Source organism: Equus quagga, chromosome 17 (assembly GCF_021613505.1).
Source record: "Equus quagga isolate Etosha38 chromosome 17, UCLA_HA_Equagga_1.0, whole genome shotgun sequence".
Lineage (NCBI taxonomy): Eukaryota > Metazoa > Chordata > Mammalia > Perissodactyla > Equidae > Equus > Equus quagga.
Window position 1 is genome coordinate 436,526 of NC_060283.1, and position 20,523 is coordinate 457,048.

At 54.8% G+C, this 20,523-nt stretch overlaps 1 protein-coding gene across 3 annotated transcripts in view; it reads left to right on the forward strand.

The window, feature by feature from the left end:
• MOB2 (MOB kinase activator 2) overlaps positions 1-12,423 on the forward strand; it is a 63,625-nt gene extending 51,202 nt beyond the window's left edge. For all 3 annotated transcript variants that reach the window (XM_046644054.1, XM_046644055.1, XM_046644052.1), the window contains 4 exons: positions 3,489-3,649; positions 4,573-4,666; positions 10,476-10,600; positions 11,376-12,423. In XM_046644054.1, the coding sequence (XP_046500010.1) occupies positions 3,489-3,649; positions 4,573-4,666; positions 10,476-10,600; positions 11,376-11,686 (691 nt within the window). In that variant the 3' untranslated portion in view covers positions 11,687-12,423. The remainder of the gene's footprint in view (positions 1-3,488; positions 3,650-4,572; positions 4,667-10,475; positions 10,601-11,375) is intronic.
• The last annotated feature ends 8,100 nt before the right edge of the window (positions 12,424-20,523 follow it).

Consider the following 20,523-nt stretch of genomic DNA (forward strand, 5'->3'; position numbering starts at 1 on the left):
CCCACCCGGAGCTTCTGAGGCCCATCTCATGGAGTGTAAACCCACAGGTCCTCCTGGGACTGCCTCACCTGGCCCCTCTGACAACTGAGGCCTGCAGGGGCTCACGGTCTCCCCTGGAAACAAATGTGCTGGCGTGAGGACATCACACTCTTAATAAGACAGCGTCCTGGAGCAGGCCTGCACACGAGGCCCCGGGATGCCCTGAAGTGATGGCGGTTCCTGCTGGCGCTCTGCCCATGTAGCCACTACTTGCAGGCTGATGCTGACAGGGGTTCCCTGAGTCATTAGGTAACATGGTTCCTAAATGGCAGAGCTGAGGGGAGGGGTGGGTCAGGCAGCCCACTTCACAGCCTGGGCCCCCACCACTCCCCATCCCTACACATGTGATCATAGGCCCCTCCAGACCTGGAGGTTGAGGCTCAGCGTATGTGGCCGGCCAGGAGTGGCCACAGCACAGGCCAGGTGTGCATCAAGGTGAGATGCGGGCAGGTGTGCACTTAGAGCACAGGTGAGGGAGTCAGGGTCTGCCTGGGCCAGGCTCATGGTTGAGAATCTCTCCGGTAGTTGGATACTCAGGAGTGACCGAAGCCGAGGCTGGTATGGGGTTCAAGGCGCACTCTGCAGGCTGGTTCCTCGTGCCTGGGGCTGTGTGCACGGGGAACCTTCCAACCTTCCACTGCATGTGACTCCACAGCAGAGACCCAAGGTCAGGAAAAGGGCTGGGGCAGGCAGCAAAGTGGCCCGCCCATGTCCCAGGGGAGCGTCTGAGGGCGTCAGCAGAGCCCTGGGTGCTCTCACCCTTCTGGGGAAGGCTGAGAGCCTCACTGTCCTGGGCTGAGGGCTGCAGGGCCCCGAGAACCTAATGTCCACACTTCTCCCCAGTGGACACCCCCACCCCCCACCTCTGGGACCCCTGAAGTACCCACTGCATGTGTGCGTGCCTGTGTGGTGTCCACATCTACACTCCAGCCTCAGCCCACTTAAGCAGGGCAGAGAGCCCTGGGTCAGGAGCCCTAGGTCAGGTTCCGTCCCACCCTGTCCCCAGGACACTGCGGTCCTGCCTGGCACTGGCCACTCCCGGCGCTGCACCCAGAGGCCGAGCATACGTCGCCTTTTAAGGCGAAGATCTGCTGTGAGAAGCCAGAAGGAAAACATTTCCCTGGCATTCGGGGAGCATTTTTCCTTCCTGTTTTTTTTAAAATAAACCACTAGCAACTTTTCAAAACAGGAGAAAGAAAAGGACAGGGTCAAGGAGCTGCAGAGACCTTTCACCCCCATGCAACAACCTCCCCTCCCCCCAAACGTGGGCCTCACCAGGCCGGCAGGGGATAGGGATGCACAGAGAACCAGACTGCAACAGGTTCTCAGCACAGCCCCGAGGGCCCGTGCCCCACGCAAGGCCCGTAGTGCGTTTTCATCTGGGCAGCGTGGCAGCGACAGGCCAGGAGTGGGCAGTTTGCTTCTCCTCCTGTAGGTGCTGAAGACCACAAGGGTGTGAGCTGGTGGGGCCCGGTCACATGCACTGGCTCCTAAGCCCAGGCCCTCAGCCTGCCTGTCCCCTGCTCACCCCCCAACTACAGCCCTCCCTGGTTTGCAGGAGGCTGGGCCAAGGAGAACAGCCCTCAGCACAGTGGGCCCAAGGCTATCCCGACATTAGTGCCCACTGCTCTGCCCAGCGGGAGTGTGCCCACTGCTGACCCCTCACTACTGCAGGCAGGGAGGCTCTGTAAGAGGGGCTCCTTCCAGGACACACGCAGACCCTGCACTGGGCACGTTGGTCCGATTCTCCCTTGGGGCAGTGCAAGGCCCTGTCCCTCAGGCCTGTGGCTGCTCCTCGGGGCAAGGGGCCTCGCTAGGTGTTCTGTGCCTGCCCTCGGTTGCCCTCCGCCCGGTGAAAGGGGCCGCCTCCTACGTTATGCCCCCTTGAGAGTTTATAACCAAAGGTGGCCTTTTCTGGTCAATGACAGTATTGATTCGAGGTTAGTTTTCTAAAAGTCATGATGTGTGTCATTAAAGAATTCAGTTGTTCAGTTAAGAACCAAGAGACTAATCCATGCTGTTAGGGATTTTTTTCCTTCGGTTTCCTCAAACTTTCCCCCAGGAACCCAATTCTAAACTTCAGAATGCTGGAGAACCCCTGTAGGTTGGGGGAGACCACAGCCTGCCCACTGCTGACCGTGGACAGTGAGGGGCCAGCAGAGGCCCCCGCACCATGATATTGGGTGGTCGCTGCTGGGACGGGTGTGTCCGAGATGCGCAGCCCTCTGCAAGACCCACTCACTAAGGGCATGTTTTGTCCATTGTGGGCTCCCATGTACAACAGACACAGTGACTTGTGTCAAACCCGGTCTAGGCTGGCATTCCCAGCCGCGGGCTCTGGGTTGCTCTGTCGGGCAGTGTACTTCTTGGGGGATGCACTCCCTCGTTGGCCTGCCCAGGCTACATGCACCACAGGCCCGGTTCCAGCCTCACGGGCAGCCAGAGGGGGGCTGGTTTTGTGGCTACGGCCTCCCCCACTGTGGAAAGGATGGGCCCCTTCAGCACCCAAGAGCTTTGGTTCATGGGGTTTAGCTACTGATGTTGACTGTATTCTAATGAAAGCAGACATCTCAAAAATATGTATTCATTTGTGTAAAAACACGTATCCGTTTTGTGTTTATAGCAGCATATTTTTATGGAAAAGAACTATTTCCTAAACAAAAAATTTTAGTGAGAAATGCTCCTTTCCGCCACTCTCTGTGACATCCGGCTTCCACCTCCCTCTGCCCCTGCCTGGCAGCCACACTGGTTGCTGGGGGAGCGTGACAGGTGTCCCCCAAGGAAGGGGGGCAAGTGGGACAGGTGTCCAGAGTGAGCCCGGGACCATGATGGTAGGAGGCCTGCAGTGGGGTGAGCCTCGGGGTGTCAGGCACACAGCAAGTGCTGAGTAGGCACGGGCCGCTGGGCCATCTGCACAGAAGGACGCACACCTGCATGGTGGGACTGTGCTCAGAGGCTCAGAGCCCAGGTGAATCATGCCATCCTTGTGTCCTGTGTGGTTGTCCTGCGTTGGGACCCCAGGCTCAAGGCATGGGCTAAGATGGCTGTAGGGCTGTAGTGTCACATGTGGAGCATGGGCTGACTAGTGTGGCTCCCACCCTACCCCTTCAGTGGGCCCAGAGCTGCCTGCCTGCCCTGGGTTCCAGGTTTGGCCTCTTGACTTCAGGCCTCCAGCTGGTATCCTTACATCCCCTTCTCTCCTCTCAGAGGCAGGATGGCTGGCTCGTTTTGCATAGGTCCTTGGTGACGGTGGGGGAAGGCATGGGCGTAGGGCAGCTTCCTTCCACTTCTGGCACCTGGTGGGAACAGACTTTCCCAGGGTGTTGTCCCTGGAGACCCCCTTGGTGTGCCACTGGCAGGGACAGCCTCGCTTGTCTCCTGGGGCCCGACCTGTGGCTTCCATGTTTCACTTGCAGTGTGGTGATTCCATGCCCCCTTCTCACTGGCAGGAAGTCTAAAGCAAAGCCTAACGGGAAGAAGCCTGCAGCAGAGGAGAAGAAGATGTACCTGGAGCCTGAGTACACCAAGTCCAGGATCACAGACTTCGAATTCAAGGAGCTGGTGGTGCTGCCCCGGGAGATCGACCTCAACGAATGGCTGGCCAGCAACAGTGCGTGTGGGAGGGTCAGCCCATGCATGGCAGATGGCAGTGGGGCGCGGGGCGGGGTGGGGGCACCACAGCTTCTGCAGGTGGCAGGGAAGCAGTGAAGGTGGTCTGCTTCCTCAAGGACTCCCCAAAGCTGGTGATCAGCTCCCCACCCACTGCAGAGATTGTGCGGCCTGAGTGGCCCACTGCTAGGCAATAGCTCCCCAGGCAGGAAGCTGAGGCACAGGATGGCCAGCTGTGCAGTGCACTCGGGGTCCCACAGACAAAGGGGCATCGGTGTGGGTCCTGGATGCACAGAGGATGGGACACCAGTGCCAGGGAGGGACTGTGGGGCAGGAGGGCAGCTGCGAGGCTACCAGTGCTGGGTTGTGGGAAGGCCGCAGCCCATGGGAGAAGACAGCAGATCTCATCCCACCCACTGGGCAGGCCCAGGGCTCAGGGCTCATAGAATGCCACACGGAAGGTCGTGGAACCCACAGGGAGCCATTCTCTGAAGTGGGGTAGGCTTCATGGATGGTGAGCTAGAGTTGCCATCTGCATTAGTCAATGCCAAGGCAGATGTCCCTGATCCAGTTGTTGTTTGTAAGAGCAGGGGTGTGGGTCCCAGGGCCCTGACCTCTTGCAGGGTAGGGGGCATGTTGGTCTGCCCCCACCCCTCACAGAAAGGACTCGGATCTAGATGCCTACCAGCTCTTTGCGCAGCTTGGTGCTGTCCAGGCCCGTGCCCCCCACCCCTTGCATGGTGGCAGCTGGCAGCCAGCCCCCAAGGCGAGTGCTCCACGCTGGGGACTTGTCTTTTCTCTGATAAGCGCTGGCTGCCCCAGGGTCCCAGGAAAGCTCTGTTGCTCCCGGGCCTGTGGGGCAGTGGAGACAGGAACGATTCCGCGGCAATGGTTTTCATGCCTGGTCCTTCTCTTCTCTACCAGCCACGACATTTTTCCACCATGTCAACCTGCAGTATAGCACCATCTCGGAATTCTGCACAGGAGAGGCGTGCCAGACGATGGCCGTGTGCAACACGTGAGTTGCTGCCTGGTTGTGGCCTGGCCTGTGGGAACTAGGGTGGGCTGTGGGGCCGCAGCCTCTACTGCAGCACCTGTCTTCTTAGACCCCACTCTCACTGTGTCCCATGCGAGGTCTCCCAATGGTGCAAAGCCTTCCTCAACCCTGTCTTCCTGCTCCAACAGGGCCCAGGGCCTGACAGGAAAATAGGACACAGCCCATCAGGGAAGAGACACCCGTGATGGTGTCCCACTGGGACCCGGGGCACCAGCAGCCGGCCAGAGACTGATAGGCTGTGTTTCTAGAGGCAGGGATGTTTCCACAGGACATGCCCAGGCTGGTTTCCTAAGACAACAGCACCATGAAGCTGGAAGTGCTTCCCTGCTTCAGTTAATTGTCCAGTCAAGTAACGGCTCTTCCTCAGAGCTCCTGCTTTGTGAGGGAGGGAGGAAGGAAGGGGATGGTGAGGGCTGGGTGGAGGAGGCCTTCTCCCTTGGCTGGTTTCCTGGAGCTGGGATGCCTTCTTGGTGACTTCCCAACAGACCAGGTGCTGGTCATTCTCTTCTGGAAGCTCGGGCAGATGCATTTCCTCAGGAAGCAGGCATCCCTGAGGGGCTCCAAGGCACCCTGCCAGCTTCGTGGCAGCTCTTTATTTTCTTTTTTCATTTTTCCTTTTTCTCCCAAACCCTCTGGTACATAGTTGTGTATTTTTAGTTGTGGGTACTTCTAGTTGTGGTATGTGGGATGCCGCCTCAGCATGGCTTGACGAGCAGTGCCATGTCCGTACCCAGGATTTGAACCGGCAAAACCCTGGGCTGCCAAAGCAGAGCACACGAACTTAACCACTTGGCCACGGGGCCGGCCCCTCGCAGCAGCTGTTGAGCACTCTGTGGTAGGAAAGCTGCCACATGGCATGGACTTGCCACCAACTCCGAGTAGCATAAGTGATGGAAGATGGCCTCAGGCCAGAGGCTGGGTCTATAGGGGCTCAGCCTGGGGGTGTGTGGCAGAGGAGGAGGCACAGAAGCTCCTTTCTGATGTCTTCTTTTCATTGTGAGGGCCTGCAGGTCAGACACTGATAAAAGTGTATGTGAACTCCCAGCCTCTGCTGGTAAACACACATTTGTGTGTGCCATCCTGGGTTCATCCTGTCCACAGACACTGCTGGCCAGGCTCCAGGCACAGTCCTGGCACAGACCCAGCTTAGACCCTGACAAGCTGAGCTCTGCTCTTGCTGAGAACCCATCAAAAGCCTCAGCACAGGCAGATGGCAGAGGGTGCCCCCTGTTGGCGTTCAGCCCTTCTGGGCACCACTTTCATGGTCCCGATGTGTCACAGCCTGGGGCTGGATCATGTGGGAGCAAGTGCAGACAACAGTCAGCTCTCCACTCCTTATTCACCCAGAGAGAGCTGCTGATGGGATGCTCAGGTGTCACATGTGTCCCCAGCTAGACACAGCCAGGCATGGCCCAAGGGAGGGTGGGCAGTGCTGGGTGGGCAGTGCTGGCAAGCTCAGGCCAGGAGGATGTTGTGGTGGGACAGAGTGGTCTCTGTGGAGTGGACCTGGAGGCAGATGTCAGGTGGGCGAGAGCGCCTGAGAGCGTTTCTGGCATGCTCAGGAGGACTCCTACAGGCTACGCGCCTGGCCAGGCAGTGGCAGTGGTGGCCCACAGAGCGGGCAGGTGGGGAAGCTGGGGCTCCCCTGCTGCTCTGTTCCCACGTGCCTTTCAGGATCAGTGTGTTTGAGAAGAGCTTCCTTGACAGAGCATAGGGTTTGGTGTCAGGCAGACCTGTGTCTAGACATTGGCTCTGCCATGTTAAACTTGGAGATGCAGGGAACTTAAATCCTTTCCTACTCCTCCTCCTCTTCGTCTGTAACATACTTCATAGGATTGTTGTAGATTTGTATGAGTGGGTGTATATGGCCTTCCTAGGAGTCATTTGAAATCAAGACGGAAACTCATACAAATTGAGTTTAAGAGAAAAAGGGAGGTTTGTTAGAGGTCCACAGAGCCACTTGCTGTCCCACGACCAGCAAGTCCGCCAGGGCCCGGAGTGTGGCTGAGGCCTGTCTCCACCTGGCTGGTGCCTGTAGGACAGAAACCAGAGGGTAATGTTGGAGTTCCAAAAGGAGAGGAGAAAGGGCCATGCCAAAAACATACTTGAAGAAATAATGGCTGGAAACTTCCCAAGTTTCTAAAGACACAAACATACAAATTCAAGAAGCTGAATGAAGTCCAAATAGGATAAACCTGATGAATCCACATATGGACATGTCGTGATCAAACTGCTGAAAACAAGAGACCTGAGCAGCAGCAGAGCTGGTGGCACAGCACCTGTGGGGGCAGCAGTGGGAGTGACTGTGCTCTCACCAGAAGCCCTGGGGCCAGGAGGACGCACCATGGTGTTTCCAAAGTGCTGAAAGGAAAGAACCGTCACCCCAGAGTGCTCCATCCAGTGAAAATGCCCTTTGGGAATGAAGTGAAATTAAGCTACTTCTCAGGTGAAGGAGATCTGAGAGAATTCATAGCCAGCAGGCCTGTTCCAAAAGAATTGCTACAGGGAGCTCTTGAGACTAAGGGCAATGACAGCAGAGGGCACGTGGAGCGTGAGAATGGAGGAGGAGCAAGAGAAATGAGGCAGATGCTGGACTGCTTCTCTCCTCTCAAGTTCTCTAAACGCGTTTGGTGGGTGAGCGGAGTCGGAACTCTGCCTCCCGGGCTCAGCGTCTGCAGGGGGAGCACAGAGACAGTGCAGCACAGGGTGGGCAGAGGGGCCAGACCGGGGCAGTTTCTGCGTTCCAAAGTGCAACATGTTGGTTCAAGTGCAGCGTGAACAGTGAAGTGACTGTTTTATAATCCTTTGAGCAGCCACTAAAAAAGCCACTAAAAATGATATACTGAAAATCATAGATAAAAGGAAATACTAAAAAATAATCCAAAAGAAGGCAGGAAAGAGGAAATCTGAGGAATGAAAAAGGGACAAATAGCAGCATATAATGAATTTAAATTGAAACAGACCAGTGATCACAGGCCACATCCGTGGTGAGAATGCGCCAGTTACAAGACAGAGATTATAGGAACCAATTTGTAACGAGCCAGCCATGCAGCATCTACAGGAAACTCACTTGAGATGCCGTGACATGGGCAGGTTAAAATGGAAAGGATGAAAAAGGGACACCAACAAAACACTAACTAGAAGAAGCTGAAGGGGCTCTATTAATACCAGACAGAGTAGACTTCAGAGCAAAGAAAATAGCTGGGATACAGAAGAAGATTGCTTATCTACGAAAGGGCCAATTCATCAGCAAGTATTGATCTTGAATGTGTGTGCACTCAACAGCAGAGCTTGTACACAAAGCAGACAGAACTGAAAGGAAAATCAGACAAAGGTCACGTTATAGTTGGAGATTTCAACACCTCTCTCTTAGTAACAGACGTAGCAGACAGAAAATCAGCAAGAGTATAAAGCTAATGCCATCAGCCAGCTGGGTTGAATTGGCATTTATAGAATACTCTACCCTCATCAGCAAAATACACCTTCTTTTCGAGTGTACAGGGAATATTCACCAAAGTAGATCAGATCCTGGCTCATAAAACAGCCCTGGACAAACTTGAGAGAGTCAGAGTCCTACAAAGTAAATCATCTACCATATGGAATTAAACTAGGAATCAGTAACAGAAAGATAAAAGGAAAATCTCCAAACATTTGGAAATTAACTCACTTCTAAATATCCCTGGGTCAGAGAAGATGTCTCAAGGGAAATTAGAGAATGTTTTAAACTGAACACAAATGCAAATACAGCATACCTGAGTTTGTGGATGCAGCTAAAGTGATGGTGAGAGGGAAATTTATAGGATGAAATGCTTATTTTAGAAGAAGAAGAAAGGTCGTAAATCAACAATCTAAACTTCCATATTAAGAAACTAGAAAGAGAAGAGCAAAATAAACCCAAATTGAGCAGAAGAAAAGAAAGAATAAGATAAGAGCAGAAATCACTGAAACTGATTTCTGAAAATAATAGGGAAAATCAATGGAACCAAAAGCTGATTCCTTGAAAAGATCAATAAAATTGATAAATCTTGAGCAGGATTATCAGTATAAGGAGTGAAGGGAGGGGGTCAGTATAAACCCAGCAGATAGTAAAAGGATAATAAGGAAAATCACAAAAAGCTCTACGTACATAAATTTGACAGCTTAGATTACCCGGATCAACTGCTTAGAAAGCACAAAATACCAAAATTCACCCAAGATAGGTAATGCAATAAGGCAAGAGAAAGGAATGAAAGGCATCCAAGTTGGAAAAGAGGAAATGAAACTGTCCCTGTTTGCAGACAACATGATTGTTTATGTAGAAAACCCCGAAGATTCTAGCAAAAAGTGGAATAAATGAATAAATTTAGCAAGGCCAACACACAGAAATTAATCATAGTTCTGTATACCGGCAGTGTACGTTGGAACCCAGAACTAATAAAACTGCACCATTTACAAAACAATGACATACTCAGGTATAAACTGTAGGAAATGTGCACAGGATCTGTGTGCTGGAAACTACAAAACGCTGATGGACAAAATCAAAGACAACCTGAGTAGACAGATATTCTGTGTTCGTGGATTAGTAGACTCAACATGCTAAAATGTCAATTCCCCTCAAATTGATCTGTTCATTTAATGCAATCCCAATTGAAATCCTGGTGGAGTTGTGTAGATATCAACAAGCTGGTTGCACAGTTTACATGGAAGGGCAGTCACTGGAATGGCCACAGCAATTCTGAAAAAAGGAACAATGAAGATGGGAGAATCCCACTGCCCAGTTGTAGGACTTCCTGTAGGGCAGTCCTGCCGGGGAGGGAGGGAAGATTCCCTTGTCTTCTCATGAGGAGACACTGAGATGGACTTTGTCTCCTGTCCTCAGATGGTCTGACACGGGGCTGCCCCGTATCATGCCCACGTCAGGCAGGAGGATAGAGCAGAGACCCCTGGAGGGGGGAGGGCACAGGGGCAGGAGCTGTGGCTGGGGAGCCTTGCTGGATATTTACTTCTGGGGCAGGCAGGAAGTTTTGCAGGCTTCTTAGGGCTTTGCTAGACTCCTTTGCTCATTCCTGAGCCTTGTGGGGCACATGGGACGTGTTGGTGCCTCGTGGTGCCCTGGGGCGACCCTAGAGCAGATGTGACATGCTGTGGTGGCCGTGCAGGTGCAGTCTGCCATTTGCTGCGTCTGGGTTGCTCCCCAGACCTTCCACATTTAGGTGGGCAGGGCCTGGTGCCTGAGTGACAGTCAGGGCTATATGGGCGGGCCTGCCCATTAGTGTCGGAGCTGTGCTTTCCCAGTCTTGCAGCCAACCCCCAGCCCTGCCCCTGGCACAAATGAGCTATAGATGCTCAGGGCTGAGAAGAATACCTGGTTCGCACTAGATGGAGGTTGGGATTCTGGGTAGAGGCAGCAGCAGCAGAATTGTCTCCAGGCCGCTCAGCCAGGCCATGCCTTTTCTCTTGGCTGGGGTCAGGCTGGCTGTGGGAGATGGGGCCTCCTGCTGTCCTGGCGACAGGCCTGGCAGGGTAGCAGGAGTGGTGAGCCCTCAAGACTGTCACCCAGGGGCACTTCGTGAGCTCAGGAAATCAGGGCCAGATCACTCAGAGCCTCGGGTCCCAGCTCCAGGAGGTGGGGGGACATAGTCTAAGCCAGTTCCAAGGCCGAGTAAAGTCAGATAAATGAGTGGGGTTGCCCGGCAGAGGGAGGGGTCTGTGTGAAGCTCGGGAGGCTGTGCAGCTGGAGGGGGGCCCGGGTCTCTGTGTGGTGCTGTGACCTGCCCTTTCTGCCCCACAGACAGTACTACTGGCACGACGAGCGGGGCAAGAAGGTCAAGTGCACCGCCCCGCAGTACGTCGACTTTGTCATGAGCTCTGTGCAGAAGCTGGTGACTGATGAGGACGTGTTCCCCACGAAATATGGTAGGTCCCTCCTGGCAGAGCGCCCCTGGGCACAGGGTGGGTGTGGCTGCAGCTGAGGAGGTGGGAGGGTGTAACCCGGGGAACTGGGCTGTAGTATGAGGCTGGCACCCTCCCGGCCAGGGTCAAGACCCCGCCCACCCCAGGCTCTGGGACCTGTGGCCTCCACTGCCCCCTGCAAGATATGGCTGTCCCAGCCACCTTGCTGGGGCTTGCGGGCTGACGATCAGCAGCTGTGGCTGTGTCCAGACCTGGCCAGGGTGTGCTCTTGAGCTGCAGAGGGTGGCACCTGGCTGGCAGGAGATTCCCGGGTGCCTCACTTCCTTTCCTCCTCTGCAGCCCAGTCCACATAGGGAGCCACAGAGATTCTGTCAGGGAAACACATGTGACTTTGGGGCCGAGTCCAGGCTTTGGGTGGTGTGTGGCAGGGTTGTAGGCCACTCTCTCAGAGGCGGCCAGTACAGCTCAGCGAGGACCCACCCTCCAGGCAGCCCACGAGATGCAGCTCTCAGAGGCCAGGCCTGGGGTGACAAGTCACTCAAGTGCCTGCTGATGGCCTTTCAGTAGAGGCTACAGGGTTGGGGGGCAGGCAGCGAGTGGGCCCTCCAGGCTGGTCCTGCAGAAAGTGCCGGGTTCTGGGAGGCTGGAGAAGCCTGTCTGGTCTCCTCGTTCCTGCCTGGTGGGAGCTGGGCAGGCACGTCCTTCCTCGGGCACCCGCCTAGGAGGGGCCTCAGGGACAGAACAGAGTGCAGGCTGACACTGCGGCACCTCTCCCTAGGCAGAGAATTCCCCAGCTCCTTCGAGTCTCTGGTGAAGAAGATCTGCAAGTACCTGTTCCACGTGCTGGCACACATCTACTCGTCCCACTTCAAGGAGACCCTGGCCCTCGAGCTGCACGGACACTTGAATACACTCTATGTCCACTTCATCCTCTTTGCCAGGGAGTTCAACCTGCTTGACCCCAAAGAGACCGCCGTCATGGACGACCTCACAGAGGTGCTGTGCAGCAGCGGGGGCCGCGGCGGGGGCAGCGGGGATGGGGCTGGCAGTGGGGGCATGGGGGCACAGAACCACGTGAAGGAGAGGTGAGCCCCCGGCCAGCAGGCGTGCACGTGTGCAGAGAGACGGTGATACGGGTGCTGCGCGTGTCTGCGTGTGCGCACACGTGCTGGCACGCTCGGCTGGAGGTCGGAGGTGATGCTGGCCGCGGGCCAGCTGCACAGAGGGGGGCCCCCCAGAAGCCGGCGGGCATAGCACGTCTGACTCCCCGCCATGGTTTCCTGTTGGATGGATAAGTGCCGCTTATCACGAAGAACCCTTGGACTTCCTTCACTCGCTCAACAAATGTTCATGGGACTGACGATCTGCGTTTCCTCCTGTGGGGTTCCTTCCTTTGGTCTTCCATGCGGCCCGGCCCCACCTCCCCCCGGGGCTCTGCTGTTTGAGAGAAATCCACCAGGAGGACGGTCTTCCCCAGGAGGCTTGATGTCTGGTTCCACTTGGTTTGGTTTTGTTTTCAGGGGTGGGGTTATTTTTAGAGATTCCTCCCCGGGTCCCCCCACCTCTCTCCTAGTGTAGCCTGGATCTTGGCTTTCAGGAGCTCAGAGAGGGTGGAGAAGGGGAGGCTGGGGGTGCCTGGAGGGGCCCCGAGCCTGTGGCCGTGTCCCCCTCCTCATGCCCCCGCAGCCCAGGAGGGAGCCTCTGGAAGCTGGGCTCAGGACCGAGGTGCCTGGGGCGGGAGGCCTGTGCAGAGACGCAGCTGTCAGCAGAAGGCAGCATCGCTCTCTCGGCCCACCTGTTCAGTGGTAATAAAAAGAATTCTCTCAGGTCAGTGCCTGTGTGTGTCCTCAGCGTCTTGGTGACCCATGCGGAGGGTGCTGGGGCCAGTGTGGGACTGAGGGTGGCCTGGCCCTGCACCCCGAGGCCACTGCCTGCTTCTCTGCCCGCTCCACAGGTGGTCCCTGCACACCCCCTGGGGCCAGGCCCTTGCCTGCTGCCTGGGAGGTGTGGAGTTCTCACTGGCATCCAGGGCCCGTGCTGGCCGATGGCAGGCACTGCCCTTCTTGCCAGGGCCAAGCACAGTCTCCCCCTGCTGACCTGTGCCCACAGCGGCCTGCAGGGCCACAGGAAGCCTGGAGCCAGGGAACACACCTGTGTCACAGGTCCCCAGGGGGCTTTGGTCACTCCTCCTGTGCTGTGCCCTCCCCGTGCAGGTAGCAGGGACCCTGGAGTGGGGGCTGGAGTTGGCTAGGGAGTTTTCCTGGCCAGCGTGCTGGAGGGACTCCACTGCAGGTGCCAGCCCTGGCCAGGACAGCATGGTCCGAGGGTGGCTTAGGGGAGAGCTTGGGGAGGGGGTGAGTGCCTGCAGTGGGGTCAGGGCAGGGCTTGGGGAACAAATGGGGGAGTGAGGCATGAGCTGAACCCTGGAGCTTGTCTAGGTTCCGTGTGGGCAGAGAGGAGGGGGCTCCAGTGGGGACCCCCCACCCTCCCTGATACCATGCCTGGTGATAGGTCAGCCTTCTCTGGTGGTTGACTCCTGTCCTGCTCACCTCTTGTGCACCCCTTAAATGGCAGGGGCCCTGGGCTCTGTCTCCCAGCTCGTGTGGCCACCAGGTCCTTCCCCCGCCCGCCTTCTCTCCGGACCTCTTCTGTGGCCTCTTCATTGCTCCTGGCATGGCGTCTCCTCCTCCTGCCCCTGAGAGTTGCTCCCCACCTGACAGCCCTGGGGTTCCCCAGAAAATCCAAGTGCACCCTTGGGGGGCCCTGTCCTCTTATCTCCCCACCGGGGCCCTGCACCATCTCCCTGACCCCTCCCTGCACCAGAGCAGCTGCACAGTGGTCAACTGGGAGCAGCTTTAAAACTCCCCGTGCTTGAAAACGAAGACCAACCCTGTTGACTCAGTCCCTGGAGATGGAGGGTAGACATCAGAATTTTTTTTTTTTTGAGGAAGATTAGCTCTGAGCTAACATCTGCCACCAATCCTCCTCTGAGGATTGCTGAGGAAGACTGGCCCTGAGCTAACATCCATGCCCATCTTCCTCTGCTTTATATTTGGGACACCTGCCACAGCATGGCTTGATGAGCAGTGTGTAGGTCCACACCTGGGATCTGAACTGGCAAACCCTGGGCCACCGAAGCGGAATGTGTGAACTTAACTGCTGCGCCACTGGGCCAGCCCCCAGAATTGTTTTAACATGACTTTAACATGCACAGTTCCAGAAGGTTCCACTCGGATTACCTGCTGAGCTCACTCATGCTCAGAGCCTCTGGGCAAGTGCCACCTTCCCTGCAGGAAGGCTCCTGGGCTCTCCTCTGCCCCTCCGAGCCCATGGCTGCCTTGCCGAGGCTTGTGCCTCTGTCCCCACCTAGCCTGGAGCTCAGCAAAGTCAGGCCAGCCTCTTCCCCTGCCTGCCCCCAAGTCACTGGATGCCTCTGGCAGCATCCTGGCTGTGCCTGTCACCAGCTGGGAGGCCTTACCAGTCCCTTTAGCCATGACCCCACAATGAGGCTGGGAGGTGTTGATTCAGCTCCCACTACCCCATTCCCTGCAGGTGCCTCTTGAAAGGATGAGCTCCTGGCTGGCCTGTGTGCAGCCTGCCACCCCACTGCTTCCTAAACCCTGCAGACAAGAGCTCTGTGCCCAGCCAGGGAAGCCACAGCCCCTCCTGGGCAAGGCCTGGCCTGGGAGCCTCCTTCAGGTCACCCCCCTCCGTCTGTCATGCCCTCCTTCTTAGTCATCCTGGCCTCACTGTGGACACTCAGCCCACCTGTCTGCACGGGCCCCTTCCCCCGGGTGTGCCTCACCCATGTGTCTTTCCCGTCTCTCTAGTGTATTTTCCATGTGAATTGGACCCCCGAAGTAGAGGTCTCAGGATGCCCGTGGCACTTAACCACAGGGCTAAATGTGGGAGCCGAAGGCAGGGCTCTGGCCTGGCCTTGGGCATCAAGGACCTTCTGAGGCCTGCAGGGAGCAGACCAGGCACACAGGCTGTGTCCCATGTGTGTTTAGGCTGCTGGGTGGAGGCCTGGAGTAGGGAGGTGGTGAAACTGGCCCTGAGGTGGGAGTGGGAGCAGTCCGGCTGGCTGATGTGGGGACTGGAGATGCCAGCAGGACACTGGAATGTCCAAGTCGAGCTGCTGGATGGAGCTGAGATACAGAGCATGTGTAGAGGGGGTGACATTTCCATGAGGAGCCACAGGACATCTGCAGGGAGGTGTCTAGGACACACGTGGTCATGTTGGTCTGACTCAGGAAGGAGCTATGGAATCCCCGGGCATGTGGGTGTCGTGGGCACGGCACTGGTCATTGGGACCTCAGGAAGTCCACCCAGGAAGGGCCAGGCAGCCAGGATGAAGACCAGCACTGGTTGTTCTGGGAGTGCCTCCTGCTGGACTGTGCGCCGGCTGAGCCAACCCACACACCTCCCAAGGGTGAGGACAGTGCCCCGTGCTCTCCACCAGCTGGCTGGCTCCTTGCTGAACGACCTGCAGAGTCCTGGCCCACTCAGATCTTGGGGGAGGCTTCTTGCCTCTGCCTCAGTTTCCCAGCCTGCAGTGAGGTGGCTGCACACGGCTCCTGGGTTTTGCCTGCAGTGAGGCAGTGGGGCTCAGCTTAAGGCATGCAGACTCGGGGCTGAGTCCCAGCTGTGCCCTGATGAACTGTTCGCTTACCCATCCCTGAGTCTTGGATCACCCAGTCCTGTTAGCTCTGTTCTGGACATCCCCCCAAAGGTGTCCGTGTCCTAATCCCTGGGACCTATGAATACACTGCCTTACCTCGCAACGGAGAATTAAAGATGCTGAAGGAGTTACAGTTGCTAATGAGCCAACCTTGAGACAGGAGCATGTCCTGGATTGACCAGGTGGACCTAACGTCATCACAAGGGTCCTCGTACATGGAAGAGGGAGGCGGAATAGGGAGTACCAGAGAGAGGCAGCACAAGAAAGATTTGGCCCAATGTGGATAGAAGAAGGGGCCATGAATCAGGGAACTTGGGCCCGTCTAGAAGCTGGAAAGGAAAACAATTTCTCCCTTTCCCCTGGAGCCTCCAGAAGGAACTAGCCCTGCTGACACCTTGATTTTAACCCAGTGAGATCCATTTTGGATTTCTGACTTCCAGAACTGTAAGATAACAAACTTCTCTTGTCATGAGCCACTAAGTTTATGGTAATTTGTTACAGCAGTGATAGGAAATGAATGCAGATTTTGGTCGCAGGAGTAGGGTGCTACTGTAACAAATACCTAAAAATGTAGAAGTGGCTTTGGGAATAGGCAGTGCAGAGGCTGGAGGAATTTTGAAGGGCATGACAGAAAAAGCCTAGATTTCCTTAAACATGTTGTTGGTAGAAGTATGGATGTTAACAACTCTGCTACTGAAGACTCAGAAATAAATGAGGGGCACAGCAAAGGAAACCTAATTCACCACTAAGAATACCAAAAATCATCCTGAACAGCCTGTTAGTAGAAATATGAATGTTAAAGGCATTGTTGGTGAGGCCTGAGGGAGATGAAGACTGTGCCACTGGAAATTGGAGGAAAGGAGGTCCTTGTTATATGGTGATACATAGCAGAAAGACTAGCTGAATTCTGTCCTCCTACAGTTGATGGAAAGCAGGACTTGTAAATAATCAACCTGGATATTTAGCTGAGATTTCCAAGCAAAATTTTGAAGGTGCAGCCTGGTTTCTTGCTGCTTATAGTAAAATGTGAGAGGAAAGAAAAATTGGGGGAGGAGCTGTTAAGCAAAAGGAAACCTGAGCTTGATGATTTGGGGAATTCTCAGGCAAGCCAGATTGCAAAAGACACTAGAATTAGGAGGTTCACTGTCAGGAAAATGTGCTCTGGAGAAAAAGTTGAGAGTGAAGCTGGACAGCCTTCTGCTAATACCTGAGAAGACGAACAAGCTCAGAGTATTCAGTCACAGGGAGGGCTCTTGGAGGAGGTCAAGCGTGTGACTAATAGTTACCACAGTCGTCTCAGGAAAGCCAAAAACAGAAAATTTTCTCTTGGAAGGATCTGGAGGAACACCTTGTCTTATGGAGTGAATCTCCATGACACATACAGGAGATTCACATGGTTCTTGAGAATTTTATACCATCAGAAACCCTGACAGCTTGGACTGAAAGGGTCAGTGAGAGGATGAAGTGAAAGGCTGTTGGACCCCCCAAGATACTATGGGCAGGAAACAGACTGATAAAACCTCAGCTGCAAATGCTTGCTACCTTTCTTTAAAAAGGAAGTCTAAGCCGGAGGGTGGAGCTGGGTATCCAGAGGGCAGAGCCTTGAGCCACAGAGGATTACTCCTAGGCCTGATGGGCGCCTAGCGGAGTTGGCCCAGCTGGGTTTTGAAATTGCTTGGGACTAGTGATACCTATCTCCTCCTTCGTTTCTCCCCTTTTGGATGGAAATGTCCATGACTGGCATCGTATGCCTGTCCTACCATTGTATTTTGGAAGCAGATAGCTTTTCTAGTTTTAAAGGCCCACATATGGAGAGGAATTTTGCAGTAGAATGGATCATACTCAAAGTCTTCACATACCCACACCTGAATCAGATGATTTAGGTGAGATTTGGGCTTTTGAGCTGTTGAGATTTAGATGAGGTTTCGTGTTTGACTTGATACTGTAATGGGTTGAGCCTTTTGGGGACCTTGGAATGGGGTGAGTGTATTTTCCATGTGAATTGGTTGTGAAACTTGCTAGAAGGCAGTCTGTGCTTGGCAGAATAATGCCCACCCCCCAGTGTCCACATCCTCACCCCTGGAACTTGTGACTATGCCTGTCGCCTCATGTAGCAAAGGGGAATTAAAGTTGCTAATCACTTGAACTTGAGATGGAGAGATTATCTGGGCCCAGTATAATCACAAGATTCCTTAAAACTGGAAGAGGGAGGCAGAGGAGGGAGAATCAGAGAGATGGCAGCGTGCAGACTCAGCTGATGTTCCTGACTCTGCAGACAGAGGAAGGGGCCACGAGCCGAGGATTACAGGTGCCTCCAGAAGCTGGAAAAGGCAAGGAAATGGATTCTCCTCCAGAGGGGATGCAGCCCTGCCAACATCTTGATTTTAGCCCAGTGAGACCCACTTAAGTGAGACTCAGTTCTTGGCCTCCTGTCCAGAACTTAAGATAACAAATTTGTGTTGTTTTAAGCCATTAGGTTTGTGGTAACTTGTTACAGCAACAGTAGGAAACGAATATATCTGTAGGATGGGCCATGGAGCTCTCAGCGCCATTTTGAGGGCATAAGGAGATGATCCATGAAGGCACTTAGCTCAGCGCCTGACTCCAAGGATGTGTGACAGACAGCAGGGCTTGGGCTGGTGACCAACAGCATAGACTCCACAATCCCACCTGAGCCCCAAGGCTGGCACTTAGCTTCCTGGATCAGAGATGCTCCTTCCTTGCCTCTGTCAGTCCTGGCTGCGTTTCTCCTCAAGTAGACATCACTGTCTTGACATTCACCACCAGTCCTCTCCGTGTCACTGGCTGTCCTCTCTGCTCCCCGCTAAGCTCCGTCTCTTTCTGAATCACACCAAAAGAGACTTGGGTTGGTGGTGGGGAGTGGGGTGGATCCAGGAAACAGAAAGTGTGAAGGGGGAGGGGCTGGCCCTGTGGCCGAGTGGTTAAGTTCGCGTGCTCCGCTGCAGGCGACCCTGTGTTTTGTTGGTTTAAATCCTGGGCTCGGACATGGCACTGCTCATCAAGCCACGCTGAGGCAGCGTCCCCCATGCCACAACTAGAAGGACCCACAACGAAGAATATACAACTGTGTGCCAGGGGGTTTTGGGGGGAAAAAGGAAAAAAATCTTTAAAAAAAAAAAAAGATATGTTATCTAATATTTAAAAAAAAGTCAGTGAAGAAGGGGGCACTGGACTTGGTGATTCAACTCCTGCTGGCCTTGGGTGAGGGCAGGGGGAGTGGGCACTGAACTACAGGGAGAAGGGAGGGCAGGACTAGGAGGCAGAGCCATCAGCGAGGGCCAGGCCACCTCCAGTGGTGAGCTCCCTGGCAAGGGAGGTACGTCAGCAGGGCTCCTATAGGAAGCCTGAAGCCGGCTGTAGGACTTTGAGGATCCCTCCTGCTTCTCCAAGCTCTGAGGCCTCATGACACCAGGAATTGCTCCTTCTCATAGGTTGGGAGCCTGTGAGGCACTCAGCTGACAGTGTGGTCAGAGTCCAGGGCAGATTCTTGTCAGAGCAGAGCTAGGGCTGGGCTGCTGCTTGCATCTCCTCCTTTGTGCCTCCACCCTGCCCATGCCACCTGCCAGCACACAGAGCCCCAGGGGAGACATGCATCATGTCCAGCAGTCATCCGTGATTTCTGTGGTAGGCACACCCCAGCCAATGTGCTCATCAGCACCCCAGCTCCCAGGCCAGGCAGTGCCAGGCACCCGAAATGTGCCAGTTGAGTTAGCCACCTGAGAACTCAGAATGGGACATGGGAGGTCATCCCCTCACCAGGTGCTAGACCCACCATCTTTTTGGTTTTTTTACATACCCATTTAATTTCTACTTCATAGAAATAGTCTGAAGACCACTTGGTTTAATGTTCAGTGGAAGGTGCTCAGAATAGTGTCTGGCACATAGTAAGTCCTTATGTATTGGTTTTTATTTTATATATTTTTTATTTCATATTAGCAAATATTAATACTAACAGTTTTTGGCTTAACTGGCCTTGGTTTCTGTTACTTACAACAAGAGAGACCTTGGTGTCGGAAGTGGGATTGTGGAACACGGAACCTTCCCATGGAAGGGCTGTGGTGGTGGGCAGATGGAAAGCTAGCAGATGTGTCGGGTATTCTGTCCTATTTGGGGGGGGGCTCCAATCACGTGCCTATTAAGGCTGACACTTTAGATTGCAAACCTTTAGAAGACCAGCAGAGGAAGATTGGGAGGTGTCTGTGCGTCAGCTGCTCTTTAGTAAAGCACGTGCAAAACCACAGGTTAAGAAAACTTTTCCTGTGGCCAGCAACCTGGGACCCCAAGAGCCCGATAATCATCATGTGCCTTGCTGAACTGTAGCAACCAAATTCTTTCCTTCAACCTGTTTTTTAAGCTAAAGTTAACAGAACACTGTGCAGCCCAGTGATTGCCATAGAGCCTGGTCCTCTCAGCCTCTCCAAGGTACCTTCTGGGTACCCACCTCCCTCAAAGGCGGGGTGATGTTCCAGGGCTGGGCAGAGGAGGAAGACCCCAGCTCCACATCAGCAGACTTTTTCATGTCCTGGGTCTTGAGCAGAGCTGGAGACAGCTGCCATTCCTGCAGAGCTCCCAAGCTCACAACTAAGCCAGAGAAGCATGGTGCACTCGTGGCTGTCTGCTCCAGCAAGATGGTATAGGAGGTAAGAGTATGAATGCTACAGCCGATTCTGCCCCCCAGGGGATGGTGGCAATGTCTGGGAACAGTTTTGCTTGTCACACGGGGGTGGGGGGGCAGCTAAAGGCATCTAATGGGTAGAGACCAGGAATGATGGTGACATTTGACAACGTGCGGGTGGGGCCACCAGAGAATCGAACCTCAGCAGTGCTGCAGCACAGGATCCTGCCCTGGAGTCAGGCTCTGCCACCGGGCCAAGCGTCTGTGCTTTGCCTGCTCTCCTTCGTGTATGGGGGAGTGTGTGTGTGTGAGAGAGGCCAGAGGGCTTCGTGGGTGTCCTAGTCTCTGCTTGGACCCCTTGACAAGGATTGCTCCTCGCCTGTCCTCGAGGCTGTGGTGGAATCCCAGGCGCAGCCCTTGTGACATGGGGCTGGGCGGCCCCATGGTTTTCAGGGGGCTGGACCTGTCCTTCACGCTCCAGCAGCAGAGCGGGAGGCTGGCCAGTGCGTGGTCATGGTGCCTACATCCCCAGCTGGTGAGAGTGGTGGGCACGGCTGGGACCATCCCCTACGCTGTGAGAGGCCAGCCTGTGGTCTCCAAGGGCTGCCC